Source organism: Neolamprologus multifasciatus, chromosome 11 (genome assembly GCF_963576455.1).
Source record: "Neolamprologus multifasciatus chromosome 11, fNeoMul1.2, whole genome shotgun sequence".
NCBI classification, from domain to species: Eukaryota; Metazoa; Chordata; class Actinopteri; order Cichliformes; family Cichlidae; genus Neolamprologus; species Neolamprologus multifasciatus.
The window spans coordinates 34,888,689-34,904,943 of NC_140449.1; the positions used below are offsets into that span (position 1 = coordinate 34,888,689).

Below are 16,255 nucleotides of genomic sequence, written 5' to 3' on the forward strand. Positions count from 1 at the left end.
GGTAGAGCACATTTTCAGGCCCTATATCCAACTGAGGCTTTCACTGAAATTCACCTACCTTGTTGAGTCTTTTCTAACAATTGGGTTTTCATCTGTAATGCCAAAGAAATCCACCAGAAGGCGCTGTGAATGGAAACTGTTGGCTCTTCTCTCCCAACCAGGAAGTCAGAAACAAAAAAACATCCAACATATTTTGAGGGTTTTTGATGAAACTAATGTAGGAAGCTATAATTTTTTGGACTCATTAAACAGATGTATGTCACTTGACAGCATTAAAAAAGTGAAATTAAATGTTTAATAATTTTTTTTAAAAAGTGGTGAACCAAACGGTTGATTTGTCCCTTTATGGTGCTAATGCTAACATAACCTGAATGTTATTAAAATTGATTATTTGCCATTTTGTTTATCCATTGCTATTGATAAATCACATTAAGTGTTAGCACAGCAAGAATATGCTGAAATAATTTCCTCAGTAAGTCATTTTTGTAACTTTCTGAGTTAATATTAGTAAATATTGTAAAAATCAAAAATAACACGTGGAAATGACAAATATCACAACTGATTAGCTTTTAACCAAATTACAGTAGCTGGTAAATTAATATTACTAAGTATTACTAAGAAATTATAATTTGATGTTGAACAAATGCTATATGGACACTAAACAATTATATGGCTAAAAATCACATGGTAAATGGCCTGTATTTGTATAGCGCTTTACTAGTCCCTAAGGACCCCAAAGCGCTTTACACATCCAGTCATCCACCCATTCACACACACATTCATACACTGGTGATGGCAGCTACATTGTAGCCACAGCCACCCTGGGGCGCGAGGCTGCCGGACACTGGCGCCACCGGGCCCTCTGACCACCACCAGTAGGCAACGGGTGAAGTGTCTTGCCCAAGGACACAACGACTGAGACTGTCCAAGCCGGGGCTCGAACCGGCAACCTTCCGATTACAAGACGAACTCCCAACTCTTGAGCCACGATCGCCCCTGGTCGCACATGGTTCTGTGACATGATACTCATGATACCATCCACCTTCAACTACAGTGTGTTTGAGTTCATGGTTTCATATGAAGCCACAAGGGCTGGCACGCTGCACCAGTATATTGCCAACAAACCAGATGAGTGGGGCTTTAAATTGTTCATCTGGCATCATCCACGACTTGCTGCTGTATCAGGGGGGTCTACATTCTTCAATGCTCCCCTGAGTGAAAAGGAACAGAAGCTCCCTCTATGGGGCCAAAGCTGTAAAAAACACTTTGCAAACCCATAAATGAACCTCAGCTCTTCACAAGTTTCTGCTTGGTCCAGAACTTGCACACCTCCTTGGGTGTCAGGTGCATTGGTACTGTATGACCAAACTGCACCGGTGGAGCTCCCCTGATGGCAGGCAAAGACCTGATGAAGAAGGGCCATGGAGCCTGTGATTACAGGTCTGATGAAGGTCTGATTGCAATAAAATGGTTTGACAAGAAATGTGTCAACCTCCTAAACAAGGCCTGTGGGTTCATGGTTCTTTCATCGGTCAAAAGGTGGAGCAAAGAGTCCAATGCAAAGATCACCATCCCATGCCCATCACTCATCCCTGTGTATAATTATCATATGGGAGGAATTAAACTTTCTGTTATGCTATTACACCTGTATAAGACAAGTTATAAGTTACAAGTTAAGGAGATGGCATATCCCACTGTTCGGATACATCCTTGACTTGAATACCTGGTCTACAAGAGGGACTGTGCCCTACTGGACCAGAAACCGATGGCTCTCAAAAGGTTTCCGCCTGGTTGTGTCTGAACCAAGTTAACAAGCCAGCATCTAGAGTTGGACAACCATGATCCAGCTCTTAAAGACCACAGAATCAATGCTACACCCTAAGACCCCAACGACCAAAACCACAAGCAGATGTGCTGATTTGCACTGTTTTTATTTTATTTTATTTTTTAAACAAAACTGATTTTGCACAGTAGCATTCAATCAGAAGTGTCCTGAATGTGAGTGTTTTGTGCTGCAGCACATTTTTCACATTTGCAGATGAAAACGATGTATTTTGTTGTTTGATATAATACTTTCCTTTGATGGAAAACAGCAATGTTCACCTGCATGCTGTTAGAAATAAACTGTATCCAATGGCCTGGATAGTTTTTGTTATTAATGTAATTATAATTTGGCCCTTTTTGATTTTTTTCAACTGTATTATCTAATCTACTTGTATTTGCATGACATTTCATACTTTTACCATAAAGGGACATCTCAACCGTTTGGTCAAGATCAATATTTTAAAACTACAGGGTCTAATCAATAAAAATGTATTGATTGTGGTTATTAGTCACCCAAATCAATAAGAAAGGCAAACAAAAAAGTTTTCCATTGCTTTTTTCTTGGTGAGGACATTAAAAGGTTATTTTATTCAGATGAAATCAGTAAAAACTGTTTACAGTAAATGTGATCGTTCTTTCCTGTTGCTCAGTCTGGTATTTCATACAGAACCAGGCCGAACCTGCCATCAGACCCTCTGAACAAGACTCAGCACAGACGTGCAGCAGGATCAGCATGCAGTGAGTTCTTATCTACAGCTGGGACACATGAAGCTCTCAGCTGACATCAGCAGGTGACCTCACAGAAACAGCTGTTTGCAGCTTGCCTTTCTCTCCTGAGTGGTTTTATTCCTGCTGTTTACTATTTATATTTTATTCCGGCACAGCTGGTGTGGAGCTCCCACAATTCTGTAGTACAATGACAGTAAAGGGCTGTTCTATTCTGTTCTATTCTGTTCTAGTCTAGTCTAATGTTGCCTGAAGCTGATTGGCCGATTGGCCAGCAGTAAAAACACGCCACCACCACTGCTGATGGACGTGGGAACGAAGCTGAGCCGGGACCTCAGACCGACTCTGTAATGTTTTTCTCTTTAGCTCGGGGTCATAGGTCACGCTGACTGTTTGTGGTTGTGATTAACTGCACTCGGGCACTCACGCTGCAGTCTGAGGTCCCTCCTTTAAGACCCCCTTGAGGTCCTGGGTGCAAACAGAGCTGATCAAAAACTCAGTCTTTCTTTTTTTAAACACACTGTGCAGATAAATTTTCTTTTCTTTCCCAGACTGAAAACGTGCATGTTTATTTTTGCTTGTGCATCTATTCAGCTTTTTATTTTATTTTCAGTAAAAGACAAAGGGATCTGCTCTGGTTTACAGCTGTTTAAAAAGGCTCTTTATGCTTGTTGCCATTTATACTCTCCTCAGAAAGCTCCAAGTGGTGAAGACATAAAGCAACAATGAGCATATCTGCTGATAGATTTTAAACTTTTACTTTAAATTGTGAATGCAGAGCTGATAGTCATGCAAAGTGTTTCACTTCCTCCCGTGTTCATTAGGAATGAAACCTGCTCCAGAGGCCTGACAGAGACCAGGAAACACTCAGAAGTTATTGATAACTCACAAATCACAAAAAACAGAAAGCTGGAAAATAAAGAAATACATAAAGAAACGAGTAAATATAAAAATATGCAAGAACAGGTTAAAAGAATAAATGTATGGGAAAAACAAATTTTAAAAGATGTGACATAAACTAAAAACAAAATTAAAATCGAAAACATGATGAAATGAAGCGAAAATAAAACTCAAAATAAAATTAAATAATAATCTTTACTTACAAAAGTGGAATCAATTATTTCTGTTTTTTTGTTGTATTAAATTCTTTATTTTACTGGACTGTATTATGTTCAGCTGTTATTACATGTAGAAAAATATAAACACATTTTAACTGTGTTCATTATGTTTAATGTTGAGCTCTTTTGTAAACCTGATTTATTATGCTGTTGTCTTCTTTTACAGGTTGTGTTTAAGCGACACTCCTGTGAGACTTATGAATAAAGAACATCTTATTTAATCCTTCTGTACAGTGACATCACATCCTGTCATTGTGTGTGTGAAGGAGGTGAAACTGCAGTGACCTGATTACTGTGACGACACTTCGCCTCAGTCCTGCAGAACGACTTTATTCCTGGCCAACATGAAGCTGCTGCCTCTCATCTGTCTCAGCGTCTGCGGTAAGTGTTTCTTTTTTACCGCTGCCGTCTTTCACACCCTGCAATAATCTATATAATCAATAATCATTTCCTGTAATGACTACCTGCTTTAATGTTCAGATCAAAGGCTGAGCCACATAAAATCATTTTACAAAACCTCGATTTTTTAAAAATAAAGTTCCATTAAAAACATTTGTTTGAGTTTTTTCTGATGAAAGTTTTTCTCTTTGGGGAAACTTTGAAGCCTGAACCTGAACACAGCTGGGCAAAAACATCATTTTTACTTTATATGATGCTGTCATCCTGTCCCACATCACCGTCTTTGTCTTGTTTTGCTTACGATGTGACTTATTTGATCTTTTAACTCGTTGTATGTACAACTCAGGCTCTGAATGAATATCATATTTTAGCCTATTTAAATGTTTAACTCAGCGCTGTTGGCACGGATGCTTTTTACATTATCCAGAGATGCATTAGTATCGATCAGCACTGGCAGAGCTCACAGGACTCGTTGGGACTTTAACTGTGTTTATGTTTGTGGGGAAATCTAAAGATCTCAAAACTTCACAAGCTCGACCCGAGTCTTCTTTCCATTTTCAAAAGCAAAAGCAGCCCAACTAATCAAAGTTGAGTTAACTTCAATAATTACTTCCTCCAAACCATCAACGTGTCAACCTTTACTCAAAAAGCATCTCTAGACCCAGCAGTCTTAGCTAATTATAGGCCAATCTCCAACCTTCCTTTCATATCAAACATCCTTGAAAGAGTAGTTGTCAAACAGCTAACAGATCATCTGCAGAGGAATGGTTTATTTGAAGAGTTTCAGTCAGGTTTCAGAGTTCATCACAGCACAGAAACAGCTTTATTGAAGGTTACAAATGATCTTCTTATGGCCTCTGACAGTGGACTCATCTCTGTGCTTGTCCTGCTAGACCTCAGTGCAGCATTCGATACTGTCGACCATAATATCCTATTAGAGCGATTAGAACATGCTGTAGGTATTACAGGCAGTGTTGGTCAAGTTACTTGAAAAAAGTAATCAGTAACTAATTACTGATTACTTACCCAAAAAAGTAATCCCATTACTTTACTGATTACTTATTTTCAAAAGTAATTAATTACTTAGTTACTTAGTTACTTAGTTACTTTTTAAAAACAGGATTTACAACCTGAATAGGTGATAAAGTGATAGATCTTTCAGCCCAATTCTACTTTTTCTACATAATCATCATACAAAATGTAATCAAATGGAAAAGTCTCTTTTTAAAACTTGTTTTATTAGTTTTAATCTTTTAACTTTATGCATCAAGCAAAAATTAAATTATCTGCAACATTCTCTGACTTGGATAAATTAGTTTAACATTTAAACTATTTTCTGCACATTCCAGCACATAAAATAAAATATTTTGTGTGTTTACACTCAGTCTTTCAAATAGATGCAAGTAAAACACAGCAGAAAATAAATAAAGTCAAAGACTAGCGGTCCTGTTGCTCTATTTTCACCTGTAAAGCAGGAGTGGGGTAGGCGGAGGGTTACCCTGGTGCAGGTGTGCAGCGGTCAGTGGAAGAATCCGCGAGTTTCTCTGTGAGTTTCCCATTACGTCGTAGCTACTCGGTGCTTGCTCGGAAGTTTAGGGGTTTTTTCGCTGTAAAAAGAAGTTTTCTTCCCACGCACAACGGACACTAATGTTTTTGTCACTTTTTATGGAATCAAACTCAAAGTAAGGTCAGTACTTCCACGCTTTAAACGCTGCACGCTCATACTCTCTCTGCACTCGATATATGATCCATTGTTGATCTGCACACAGCTGTTGTCACGAACGTCGCACTCGCTTACGTCACTGTCATGAGACATTCTCGCAAAAAATCACGGTTTTAGTAACGCAGTGACGCAGCGTTCCTACGGGAAAGTAACGGTAATCTAATTACCGTTTTTCTCAATAGTAATCCCTTACTTTACTCGTTACTTGAAAACGAATAGAATAGAATAGAATAATCCTTTAACTGAATTTGGGAATTCGGTTGTAACAGCAGCAGAATAAAAGCACATTTACAAACAGAACAGAAACAATTTTTATAGAAAAAAATATTTGATTTACATGAGAAGCTAACATGGACAATTGTTACAAAAACAGAGTACTGTACAGGTGCCAACTCTTGAGCCACGGTCGCTCACCATCACAAAAGTTTTTAAAGTATAAAACAAATATTATTACTTTAGTCCAGATAAACTGAAAAAAGAAGAAACCTGCTTTGAGGCATTTGCATTTGCAGCTGAGTGAATCTGAGCAGTATTGAGATCTCTGTACTTACAGTCACAGCTGGAATACACCTGGTTCAGTCTCCTCCTCGTGTGACTGTGATGTCAGGGTCAAAGGTCAGCCTCAAATGTAACATCACTGGGACTGTTGAAACACACGGCTGCTCTCGAGTGACATGGCTCCATATCAGGCAGGTGAGCGGTCTCAGTGCCACTCCTTGGTTTACTTCTCGAGTTCAGAGCAGGCTCTGTCTGCTGGAAGTCCCCAGAGCCACCCAGCAGGACGCCGGCGTGTACTTCTGCGTCTACATCGATGGGGTCATGCCAGTGCTGGGCAGCGGGACGACGGTGACGGTCACAGGTGAGTGGGGGTCTCTTTATAACACTTTGTGACTCACAAGTCAAACAGATATTTGCTTCATGTAGGTGGACTGACTTTATCAAAATTGCCTTGACCCACTGGGTTTTGGTTCTTCTTTTTATTATCCTAATAAATCTGTTACAAATATTTTATATATTTAAACAATTTTAGCTTTTTAGGAACCAAGGAAACAGCTCAGCTCAGTGATAAAGTGATAATAGTTGAATAAGAAGGCAGCAGCAGAGCGAATACTGAAAAACTCTTAGTTATTATCACTCTATTACTAAAGTAATAACTGGTAAATATACACATAATCTCATGGTAACAACAGCGGTTACAGCCGAGTGATAACACTCTTAAAGTTGTGTAATTGGACAATAAGGGCCTAAAACCTGTGGTAACAATGGTTATCACATGTTACCATGGTAACATGGTTATTGACCTCTAACCTCCAAGCATCCAAACATGCAGCTGCTCCTGCAGCAAGTAGCACTGAGCCAAAGAGGATATGTAAATGATAAATGAAGGTAAATAGTCTGACAGTGTGTGCGGCTGATCAGTTCGTTTTTTTATTGATACCCAGACTGATTGATCCGTTAAATGTTTATCATCTGCAAACAGGATGTGACATATGAAAGTGTAAATGTAGATTCACAACAGGAACTAAGAGTTTTATGTGTGTACATAAGATCAGAACAATATAAAGCTGGCTCAGCGGTTATTTTCATATCTTAAAGAAACAGCTCTTTACTGCGCTGCTGCCTCGCACTCAGAAACTTTATTAAAAAAACAAAACTGTGAAATTGTTTTACCTTTCATGTTCTCAGTTATCTGTGCGGCTGTTACTTTGTTGCTTGTACGCAACCAACAAAACGTGACAAGGCAGATTTATTGATTTATTGATCTTTTTATTTTATTGATTAGCATTCAAATATCTCAATGAATACAGAATAAAGATCTACCACAAAGCAAGAAAGCATGAGACAAGGCTAATCAAAAGGTATTGGCTGAAGCATTTACTTATTACCCTTTTAACAAAAGATCTTTTTGCTTGCAGCTCCTGTACACAGAGCTCGAAGCAAAGAATAAAACAAAGCAAAAACAAACAAACAAACAAACAAACAAAAAACTTTCCACCTTAGATAAGTAACTACATCAAAGCAAAACAGTCAAGAGTTTCAGTTTTATTATTTTTGCTCTTTTCATTCTTGATATATATATTTTTCTAATACTCTATTTTTAAACATGTTTTTAAACAAGGAAAATGAACTCCACCTTTTTAAATCACGGTCATAACGATTCCACAGGTTAACTCGTCTAACAGAAACACATCTCTGCTTTATGTTTGTCCTTATCTTGTTTTGTTTTTTTAAAGAAATCTGTTCCCCTTAAGTCATATTGACTCTCTATGACTTTAAACAGCTTCTGAGTACTGCGGCAAAGCAAGCTATTTTGTGCTTTCTACATTATCTGTGCCATTTTATATTCAACTAAATCATAACATTTCAGGGTATTCAGATTAATAAACAAAATGTTCGTTGGTTCTATATAGTTTGAGGCAGATTTATTGAAAGGCTTTGATGTAAAGTCAGCAGAAACATAAAATAGGATATTTTCACCTTGATATCAGCTCGCTGGTTTCAACTCGGCCGCTCACACCGAGATGTTTTTGGAGGCCAAAACACCAAACAGTGTAGATGCCACATTTGGGGGTTTCTATAAGCAGAGACAAGAAGGGACTGAGGCGCATTAAATCTTTGTAAAGCCAGACATGCGAGTGTGGTGACTGACTCACTTTGGTGGTAACTGGCTGTGCAGTTAAAAAGAACCTAAATGCAGATAAAGCACGAGTGACAACAACAACAAAATCATACGTCAGGCGACCGACAAGGAAACACAGGTGGGAACAATTAGAGTGGGTCATACGAAAGGTGGCGGAGATAATGAACCAAAACAATGTGCACGATAATATGAAATTCTTTCAAAATAAAACAGGAAATGAAGAAAAAAGGTGATTTTTCCAGTGCCAATCGGCACAGAAACAAATTATAACAAGAACACATCTTTAAAATGGCAAAAAGACACGGAGAGGCTGCGATGATGATGCAGGGTCAGTTTTCTTTGAAATCATGACCATTCAGTTTCTCACCCTGTCATCAGAATCAGAGCTCCACAGTCCTGCACTTCATCTCTTGGCTCCTTCACACGTCAGCTCGCCCCTCCCCGTCCCGTTGATCTGCCTGGCGTCCGGGCTGAACGACACCGGTCGGGTCAAAGTCGACTGGGAGGTGGACTCTGAGGAGGATGGCGGAGCTCATGTGCTTAAGGAACTCAGTCCCACAGTCCTCCCTGACACCAGGGCGGGAGTCTTCAGCTCGCAGGTTTATGTTCCTGCAGAAACCTGGTCTGCAGGTGTGGAAGTGTCCTGTGTGCTGAGTGATGGAGAGCTGAGGATCAGGAAGACCATCAGCAGCGGGACAGATGAGGTCAAACGTAAGTCATTGCCTCCGTCTTTGGAACTCACAGCAACACAGTCTGAAGGCTTTTAGTGCTTCATTTATATGAAAAACAAAAGGCAGCAGACACACAGTTCAAGTCTCAGTTATATCTCACACTTTAGTTTCTGCTTGTTTAGCAAAACCAACCCACACTCTTGCTTCTAACCATAGCTGTGACCTCTTTGATGCTAACCGGTCACCGTTTGTTTTTTAACTTGCTGAGCTTTTAAAAATCCCTGCTCGCGCTTCCTGTTTCTATTTTCTTCATGTGTGTGTGTGAAAGCTGATCATTTTGTTTATTTTTTCTATTGATGTCATCTGCAAACAAAATGTGATATGAAAGTTGCATTTAAGCAGACTGCAAATGTAAATATTAGTGCTGTCAATAGAAAAAAAACCCAACTAATTAATCTCACAATTTTCTGTAATTAATCGCAATTACTTGATCAATAGCCTGGCTGCAATTACATTTTTTCAACTTTGTATTTAAGCTTGTAACTGACATTTAGGCAACATAATGACATAAATGCAGAACAAACACAAAGAATGTTAAATACTTAAATTCAAAGAGAATTTGAATAGTTGTCTTCAGTTTTGTAGAGCAGCTTCTCTCCTGTGAAATGCAACTATTTAAAAAACCTATATACTAACAGGTAAGTATACACGAATATATAATATATATTTTAATCAGACTCATCACAGGGTTACTGTGGATTAATTTTGATTAATCACGGTTAAATATAATTTTTATTCTATATTAATCGCATTTTATTTTGCAAACAGACTCGAGAAAAAAGGGAAAATATACGAACTTCACATGTTCATTGAACATCTTGAACATTCACGTGAACGATAAACTCTGTAAACATGTATCCTCTCTCTCTGCCACTCTTGGGGAGGCTTCAAGTCCTTGAAACGAGGAACCAAAGATATGTAAAGGTTCTCAGCGATATTAACACGTCTGCAGTTTGTTCCACTTGGCGTCAGTCAATAGTCCGAGGTCGACTTACTGAGCCCCCGATGCTCCGTGAGTGGCTTGTCCAAGCTGCGTGACGCGTTAGCCAAAGTGCTAGCAGCATCCCCGACTAACGTATGCTTCGAGTCATAATGTGATATTTAAAGCTGGAAGTGCTGGGGTGAAATTTCCTTCTTGCACAATGTGCATAAGACTTTATGTGGGTCGACTGTTCCGTCATGTTATTTTTTTAATACTCAAATCTCCCATCGAGAGGGCCGATGTGCGTTTATCATCTTCCATACTGAGCAGTGTTGCCAACTTAGCGACTTTGTCGCTATATTTAGCGAGTTTTCAGACCCCTTAGCGACTTTTTTTCTAAAAAGCGACTAGCGACAAATCTGGCGACTTTTTCTGGTGTTATTGGAGACTTATTTATGACGACTTTTTGACGTGAAAGAACGTGTTGCTCTTACTCTCAACAAGCAGCGGTGCTGCCGTGGGCACCTCACCCGTGCTAAAGCGCTCACGGGCGGAGGATAGTCCTCCCCCAGCTGCAGGAGACGTTCACACCTATGCGTCCAAACTGCAAATGAATCGCGCATGAGCGAAGCCGCTGCTCCGCACTGACTGTAACGCAGTCAGTTCTTCTTTTACTGTTATGCTGTTTTGTGGATCAGGTTTAAAACTACTTATAAACACTCACACACAAAGTAACTCCACCAGAGTGCCTATTTCGGGTCACTTTTGCCGGTCCAAACCCGGGTAAAGGAGCAGGGTTGGAATTGTGACATTAAAAAACAATAATTGCTAAAAGAAATTTAATTTGTAGTTCTAAATAAATTCTAAATGCATTTAGGACGTTTTTTGCTCACTTTATGTCTCGTCCACGATGTTATTTCTCTCTCCAACAACGTAGGTTACAATTATATTAGCATGGCCAATTATGCAAATTAGGTGATGACGTCATTTAGCGACTTTTAGGACAGCCAATAGCGATTTTCCTTACTGAGGAGTTGGCAACACTGATACTGAGTTGATTGGCCCGTCACTACAGATCAACTGCCCGTTTGTGCGAAGGTAACTCTACTTGGACAAACTGCCCGAAATGCGTTGACGGAAACATTTCAGGGATTTTGAGTCATTCTGCGCTCCAGATACGTTAATTGCGTTAAAAAAAATTTAATCGCGTTGACCATGATGGCGGATTAATTTGCATTAAGGCGTTAATTTTGACAGCACTAGTAAATTCACAACAGGAACGAATTTGAGGAAGTCCAGAGTGAAACGGGGACATGAAACGCTACAATATAAAGGCTAATACACACCATCAAGCCCTGCTCTCAAAAACTGACATAGATGTAACGCCGTCTGTGAAGCTGGATTTAAGAAATAAGTGCTTAAAGTTTAGCACCATCTTCTGTCAGTATGGAGCGTGATGTCATGTGGTTGGTTGGTTGCGGCTAACAGACCTACATTAGTTCGTTAGCTAACTAACAATAACGACACGAAAACTAAAAGTTTGTAAGAGGGGATCACATTTGTGCAGCAACAATGAGTTTTACGTTAAGAAACAAGGATATTTACACTCTCTCTGTCTTTAGCAGTACTTGGCTGTTTGGCTAGCTGCAGTTAAATGGGAAAATCCAGCTGTTAGCCACAATGTTTGGGTTCATTATTGTGTCATTTGTCTTCTAAACTTGTTGAACTTTTAAAAATCCCTGCTCAAACTTCTTGTTTCTATTTGTTTTGTTTTTTTCGTGTGTGAAAGCATCCAGTCAGTGTGTGTTTCTGACCTCCATCATTGCCACTGCATGTGCCGCCTTTTTTACCTCCACCGTGGCACTCTGCGTCCTGCTGTCATGCCGACACAGTGAGTACGACATTTTTATGTTTTATTTTTTGTATTTATTTTTTCATTGGGAGGTTTGTTTAGTAAAATTCAAATTATAATCTAAAGGTTGATGACTCGAAGATTATGCTGACTGTCACTTGCATTGACTTTAGGAAAATCAGAGAAAAATATCATTTGCATAATAACTGGAACGCGGTGTATGTCCACAACTCCAGAAGAAGTTTGAAATGTTTTGTAACGAGCAAAAAAATCCAACACCCTAAAAACCTTGAATCGTGAACACATTTGATATTTTCAGAAAATGCGTAAAAATCCATGTTGAATATATATATTTATTTTTTTACAGAAAAAACGCCAAAGATCAGTGACGAGGTAACAGAGTTTACAGTGTTGTTGTTGTTTTGCTATTTCTGGGTGTGACCACATGTTTAGGGACTGTGTGAATGGGGCAGAGGGGGCGTGTCCTTACTTTGCTACAGCATCTGGATTTGTGGACATTAAATATTTACCCCAAAAAACCAAAGAATAAATGTCAAATCTATGTAACCGTCCCCTGCTGATTTTACAAACTTCTACTTCTCACGAAAAGGAATAAAATGAAGAAGAGGCTCTTGCTAATAAACGTATAAAACATAATTTAAATATAGACTCGCCTGTCGCTTCACTAAATACAGACTCTGATTGCTTTGACCTGATGATGTGTCCACAGACGTCTCCGGAGCTTCATTACGCTGCTCTGAGGTTTTCAGCTTCAGGTGGAAGAAACATCAGATGAAGCTGCTGCGATTCGTCGAACACAGTTTTCACCGAGCCGAGGACGCAAAGAAATACCAACAAATCTGATTGGCTGAAGATAGATAGATATTGTATCGATCGGACTTTCTCTCTTTGCCAATTTTATCTGAATTTTTCTAAAACATGTCAAACTCTTCCATTTAAAATATGCTTAAAGAAAGCTGTTTGATGCAGTGAGCACAGACAGACCACAGACGTGTCCTGTAATGTTTCTAACATGATGCTGACATTTTTAGTAAATCACTTTATTATGATTCTGAACTTTACAGCTGCAGATGTTCATATTGCATAAAGTTCTTTTTACAGTGGAGCCAATTTTACTCATGAATTTGATTTAAAAAGTCAAATTTTACCTGTTTTTAATCATAAATGTATTCATATACTTAATTATGTTTTTACTCATTGTGTCAGAGTTTGAAATTTCCCAAATGTGAAGATACATCTGCTGATTTTCTCTTGCTTGCACCTGTCTGTATAAATGGTTTCCTGTAAAGGTTCTGCACCGTTCTCTGGTATTTACTCTCAGGCGAATAATAAGACCTGATGTCCTGTCTCCACTTCACGCTTTTTTTTTAGATAGTTTTAGGGCATGAACTGCAACGTAGGTTTGAGGTTAACCAGTCAGATGTTTCCTGTGTGTCTGTGGAAGAGAAAAGGGGTCAGAGAGGCAAACCGAAGTGTTTGAGCTGCAGACTAAAGAAAGACAGACCGACCTGTTTCTGTTCACTCAGCTGTTTTCTGTTTGCTGCAGTGGAAAATTATTTGTGCGCATTTGAATTTTGGGTTTCCGTTGCATCGATCAGTGTCTGAACAGCACGTCATCTTACAAGCTTCAGCTCCTGATACAGCAATATGTGCAGTAACAACCTGAATGCAAATATTTGCAGTATGAAAGAAAAGAGTTGATATATGTCCACGAGGACGTAACATTAACTGTTCAAAAGTCACTTTGAGGTGCCACGTGCCACCAAGGAACCGAGAAGCTGCTCGGTGCCTCTCGGGCCCCACAAGAGGCGACAAACTTTAAACTAAAGCAGTGGAAATGTACAAAGTTTGCAACATCAGTATGAGGGACCTGACCTGACCTGCCTGAGGACGCCCCTTCTTGTTTCTGTTTCAAGTGGTGTGCATGATTCTGACCTTGTGTTTGACCCTGAGTTATCTTCCGTGAGAGTGAGTTGGTGGTGCAGGGATTCTGATTCAGGAAACTTTTGCACAACACCTCCAACTGTCCCGTGAATCAGCGCTGCTCGCCACTAATCCGCTCACATCATTTCCGAGGTTTACGGCCCAGGGGAGAAAGTTACCGTCACCAGCTGCTTCTTCACTGTCATTTACAAAACAGCAGCTGCAATAATAATAGTAGTAATAACTAAAATATGCAGTTTCCAGTGCGTTTGTGGTGGGACTGGTGAAACTTTCCTTTTTGCTAAAGCATATAGTTAGGGCTGGATCAGGTGACCCTGAATCCTCCCTTAGTTATGCTGCAATAGACGTAGGCTGCCGGGGATTCCCATGATGCACTGGGTGTTTCTTCTTCACTCACTATGTGTTAACAGACCTCTCTTCATCAAATCATATCTGTTATTAACCTCTGTCTCTCTTCCACAGCATGTCTTTATCCTGTCTTCCTTCTCTCACCCCAACCAATCACAGCAGATGGCCCCGCCCCTCCCTGAGCCTGGTTCTGCTGGAGGTTTCTTCCTGTTAAAAGGGAGTTTTTCCTTCCCACTGTCGCCAAAGCGCTTGCTCATAGAGGGTCATCTGATTGTTGGGTTTTCTCTGTATCTATTATTGGCTTTCAATTTAAGGCTTTCATCTTTTAAAAAAAATGGGACACTAAACTAGAGTCCCGGGAGATTCTGTGACTAACTGGCTGAATTTGAAATTCCATGTGATTGGAATTTCAGCAGCTGTTGAATTTAATGACAAGTCTCAGAAATGTTTGTCTTCTTCAAAAGTTTATTAAAAACAATGTTCTGAGAAAGAAAATGTCTATTTACATCTGTAGCAATACAACAGTACAAAAACACGCTGGCAGTGCCCTCTGGTGTTCACACAGAGGATCACACTGTCCATTGTTTTACAAACGCTAAATTTCCTCTTAGTAGCTTTTTGGTGATGCAGAAACAGATTACTGTGATACTAAAGGGAACCCCCACAACATTTCTTTAAACTGTAAGTGTAAATCAGGGCCGTGCAGAGAGGTTTAAAGGGGCGGGTGCTCAAAGTTAAAAAGGGGCACATTGAACCAGGCTGAATAACAACAACACACATTCATCAAGAATCTAATATTGGCAACAAGCAAACGTAGCCGATGTTTTACCTGATGGGTACAATGTTGCTGTTGAGGGGTTGCTGCTGATAGTGCTGGAGGGCAGGGCTGTGCTGATCTGAGACTGTAGACATTAAAAAGTCCATAGGAGAGATGGTAGCTGATTAAACAAGTGTCATGAGATAATAACAAAATGCAAAGATTGGTGACAGCACTTGGAACCATAAGGCAACAAAAAACTGTGAGAAATAAACTCGGCTCTGCCTGTGAACCAAATTTCCCAGAGGAACCCACCCAAGGGATTAATAAAGTTTTATCTATCTGAATCACTCTTTGCTTCTCTTCTTCCTTCCATCCCATCATTTCATACATATCTCTCCACTTGCTGTCTATCTGAGAACAAGGCACAACTTGCTATTGCAATAAACTATAATTTAATTATCCACACCTAACAACTGTTGCACTTAATGATGACAGAAAAATGTTATAGCCCTGCCTTTAGTAGCCTCACACAGCTCCTACTGTTTCCTCCTCATGTCCTTACCAGGCATGTCTGGACAATGTTATATCATGAGTAATTTTTTTTTTAAATCCATCCAAATAAAACACACACATGCACGCACACACAGTGACATTTTAGACCTTCTTCAGAATACTGTATATACTATGGGCATCACGGTGCTGATCCAGAATCCTTACAGACACTAGAGCTACAATAATAAAGCAATGAGGAGGGGGAAGTAATAAATATGAAATAATGTATTTATGATGATTCCATTTGTTTCACGATCCACTCTGTGCAGGGGCAAAGCTTATTACATTTTTAAACTGTAGAGATACAATAATTTTACTGCTGTAAAATCCAAATTTTGCCTTATTTAAAATATAAATCTAATATAATCTGCTTCTTAATGTATGTTCTTTAAAATACAGCGTGTGTTTTTTAATATATTATAATTATAATAATGCATAATTATGTGGACATGCATATTAGATCGTTTTTAGTGAAATATAATCCCCACAGAAAGGCAGGAAAAGCCCGGAAACTTACTTTAAAACTAAATATGTTCCCTAAAACGGTGACAGAGCTACAGACCCATGACAGCCTTTTCTCCTCAACAGAGAGCGTTCCCCGATTGAACAACAGCGTCGTAAAATAAGAAGAATGGCGCCTAATGACAGAGTTAATAATACAGACTTTGTAATATGTCACGTGAAGATTCAGCAG

The 16,255-nt window shown here is 39.4% G+C and overlaps 1 protein-coding gene across 1 annotated transcript; it reads left to right on the forward strand.

Annotated features, from left to right (window-relative positions):
• Positions 1 to 243: 243 nt before the first annotated feature.
• Positions 244 to 14,174, forward strand: LOC146509150 (uncharacterized). The gene is made up of 6 exons (XM_085176383.1): positions 244 to 4,049; positions 6,344 to 6,649; positions 8,810 to 9,142; positions 11,874 to 11,975; positions 12,304 to 12,329; positions 12,667 to 14,174. Exons 1-6 carry the CDS (start codon positions 4,013 to 4,015, stop codon positions 12,730 to 12,732), a joined length of 870 nt encoding a protein of 289 aa, XP_085032509.1. The 5' UTR covers positions 244 to 4,012; the 3' UTR covers positions 12,733 to 14,174.
• Positions 14,175 to 16,255: the final 2,081 nt, after the last annotated feature.

What these genes read in the sequence shown, in the direction of transcription:
- LOC146509150 (XM_085176383.1), top strand. Translation starts at nt 4,013, where the DNA reads ATGAAGCTGCTGCCTCTCATCTGTCTCAGCGTCTGCG. An exon ending in CGGGACAGATGAGGTCAAAC is followed by an intron (nt 9,143 to 11,873) that starts GTAAGTCATTGC and finishes CGTGTGTGAAAG; the next exon opens with CATCCAGTCAGTGTGTGTTT. An exon ending in CGCCAAAGATCAGTGACGAG is followed by an intron (nt 12,330 to 12,666) that starts GTAACAGAGTTT and finishes ATGTGTCCACAG; the next exon opens with ACGTCTCCGGAGCTTCATTA.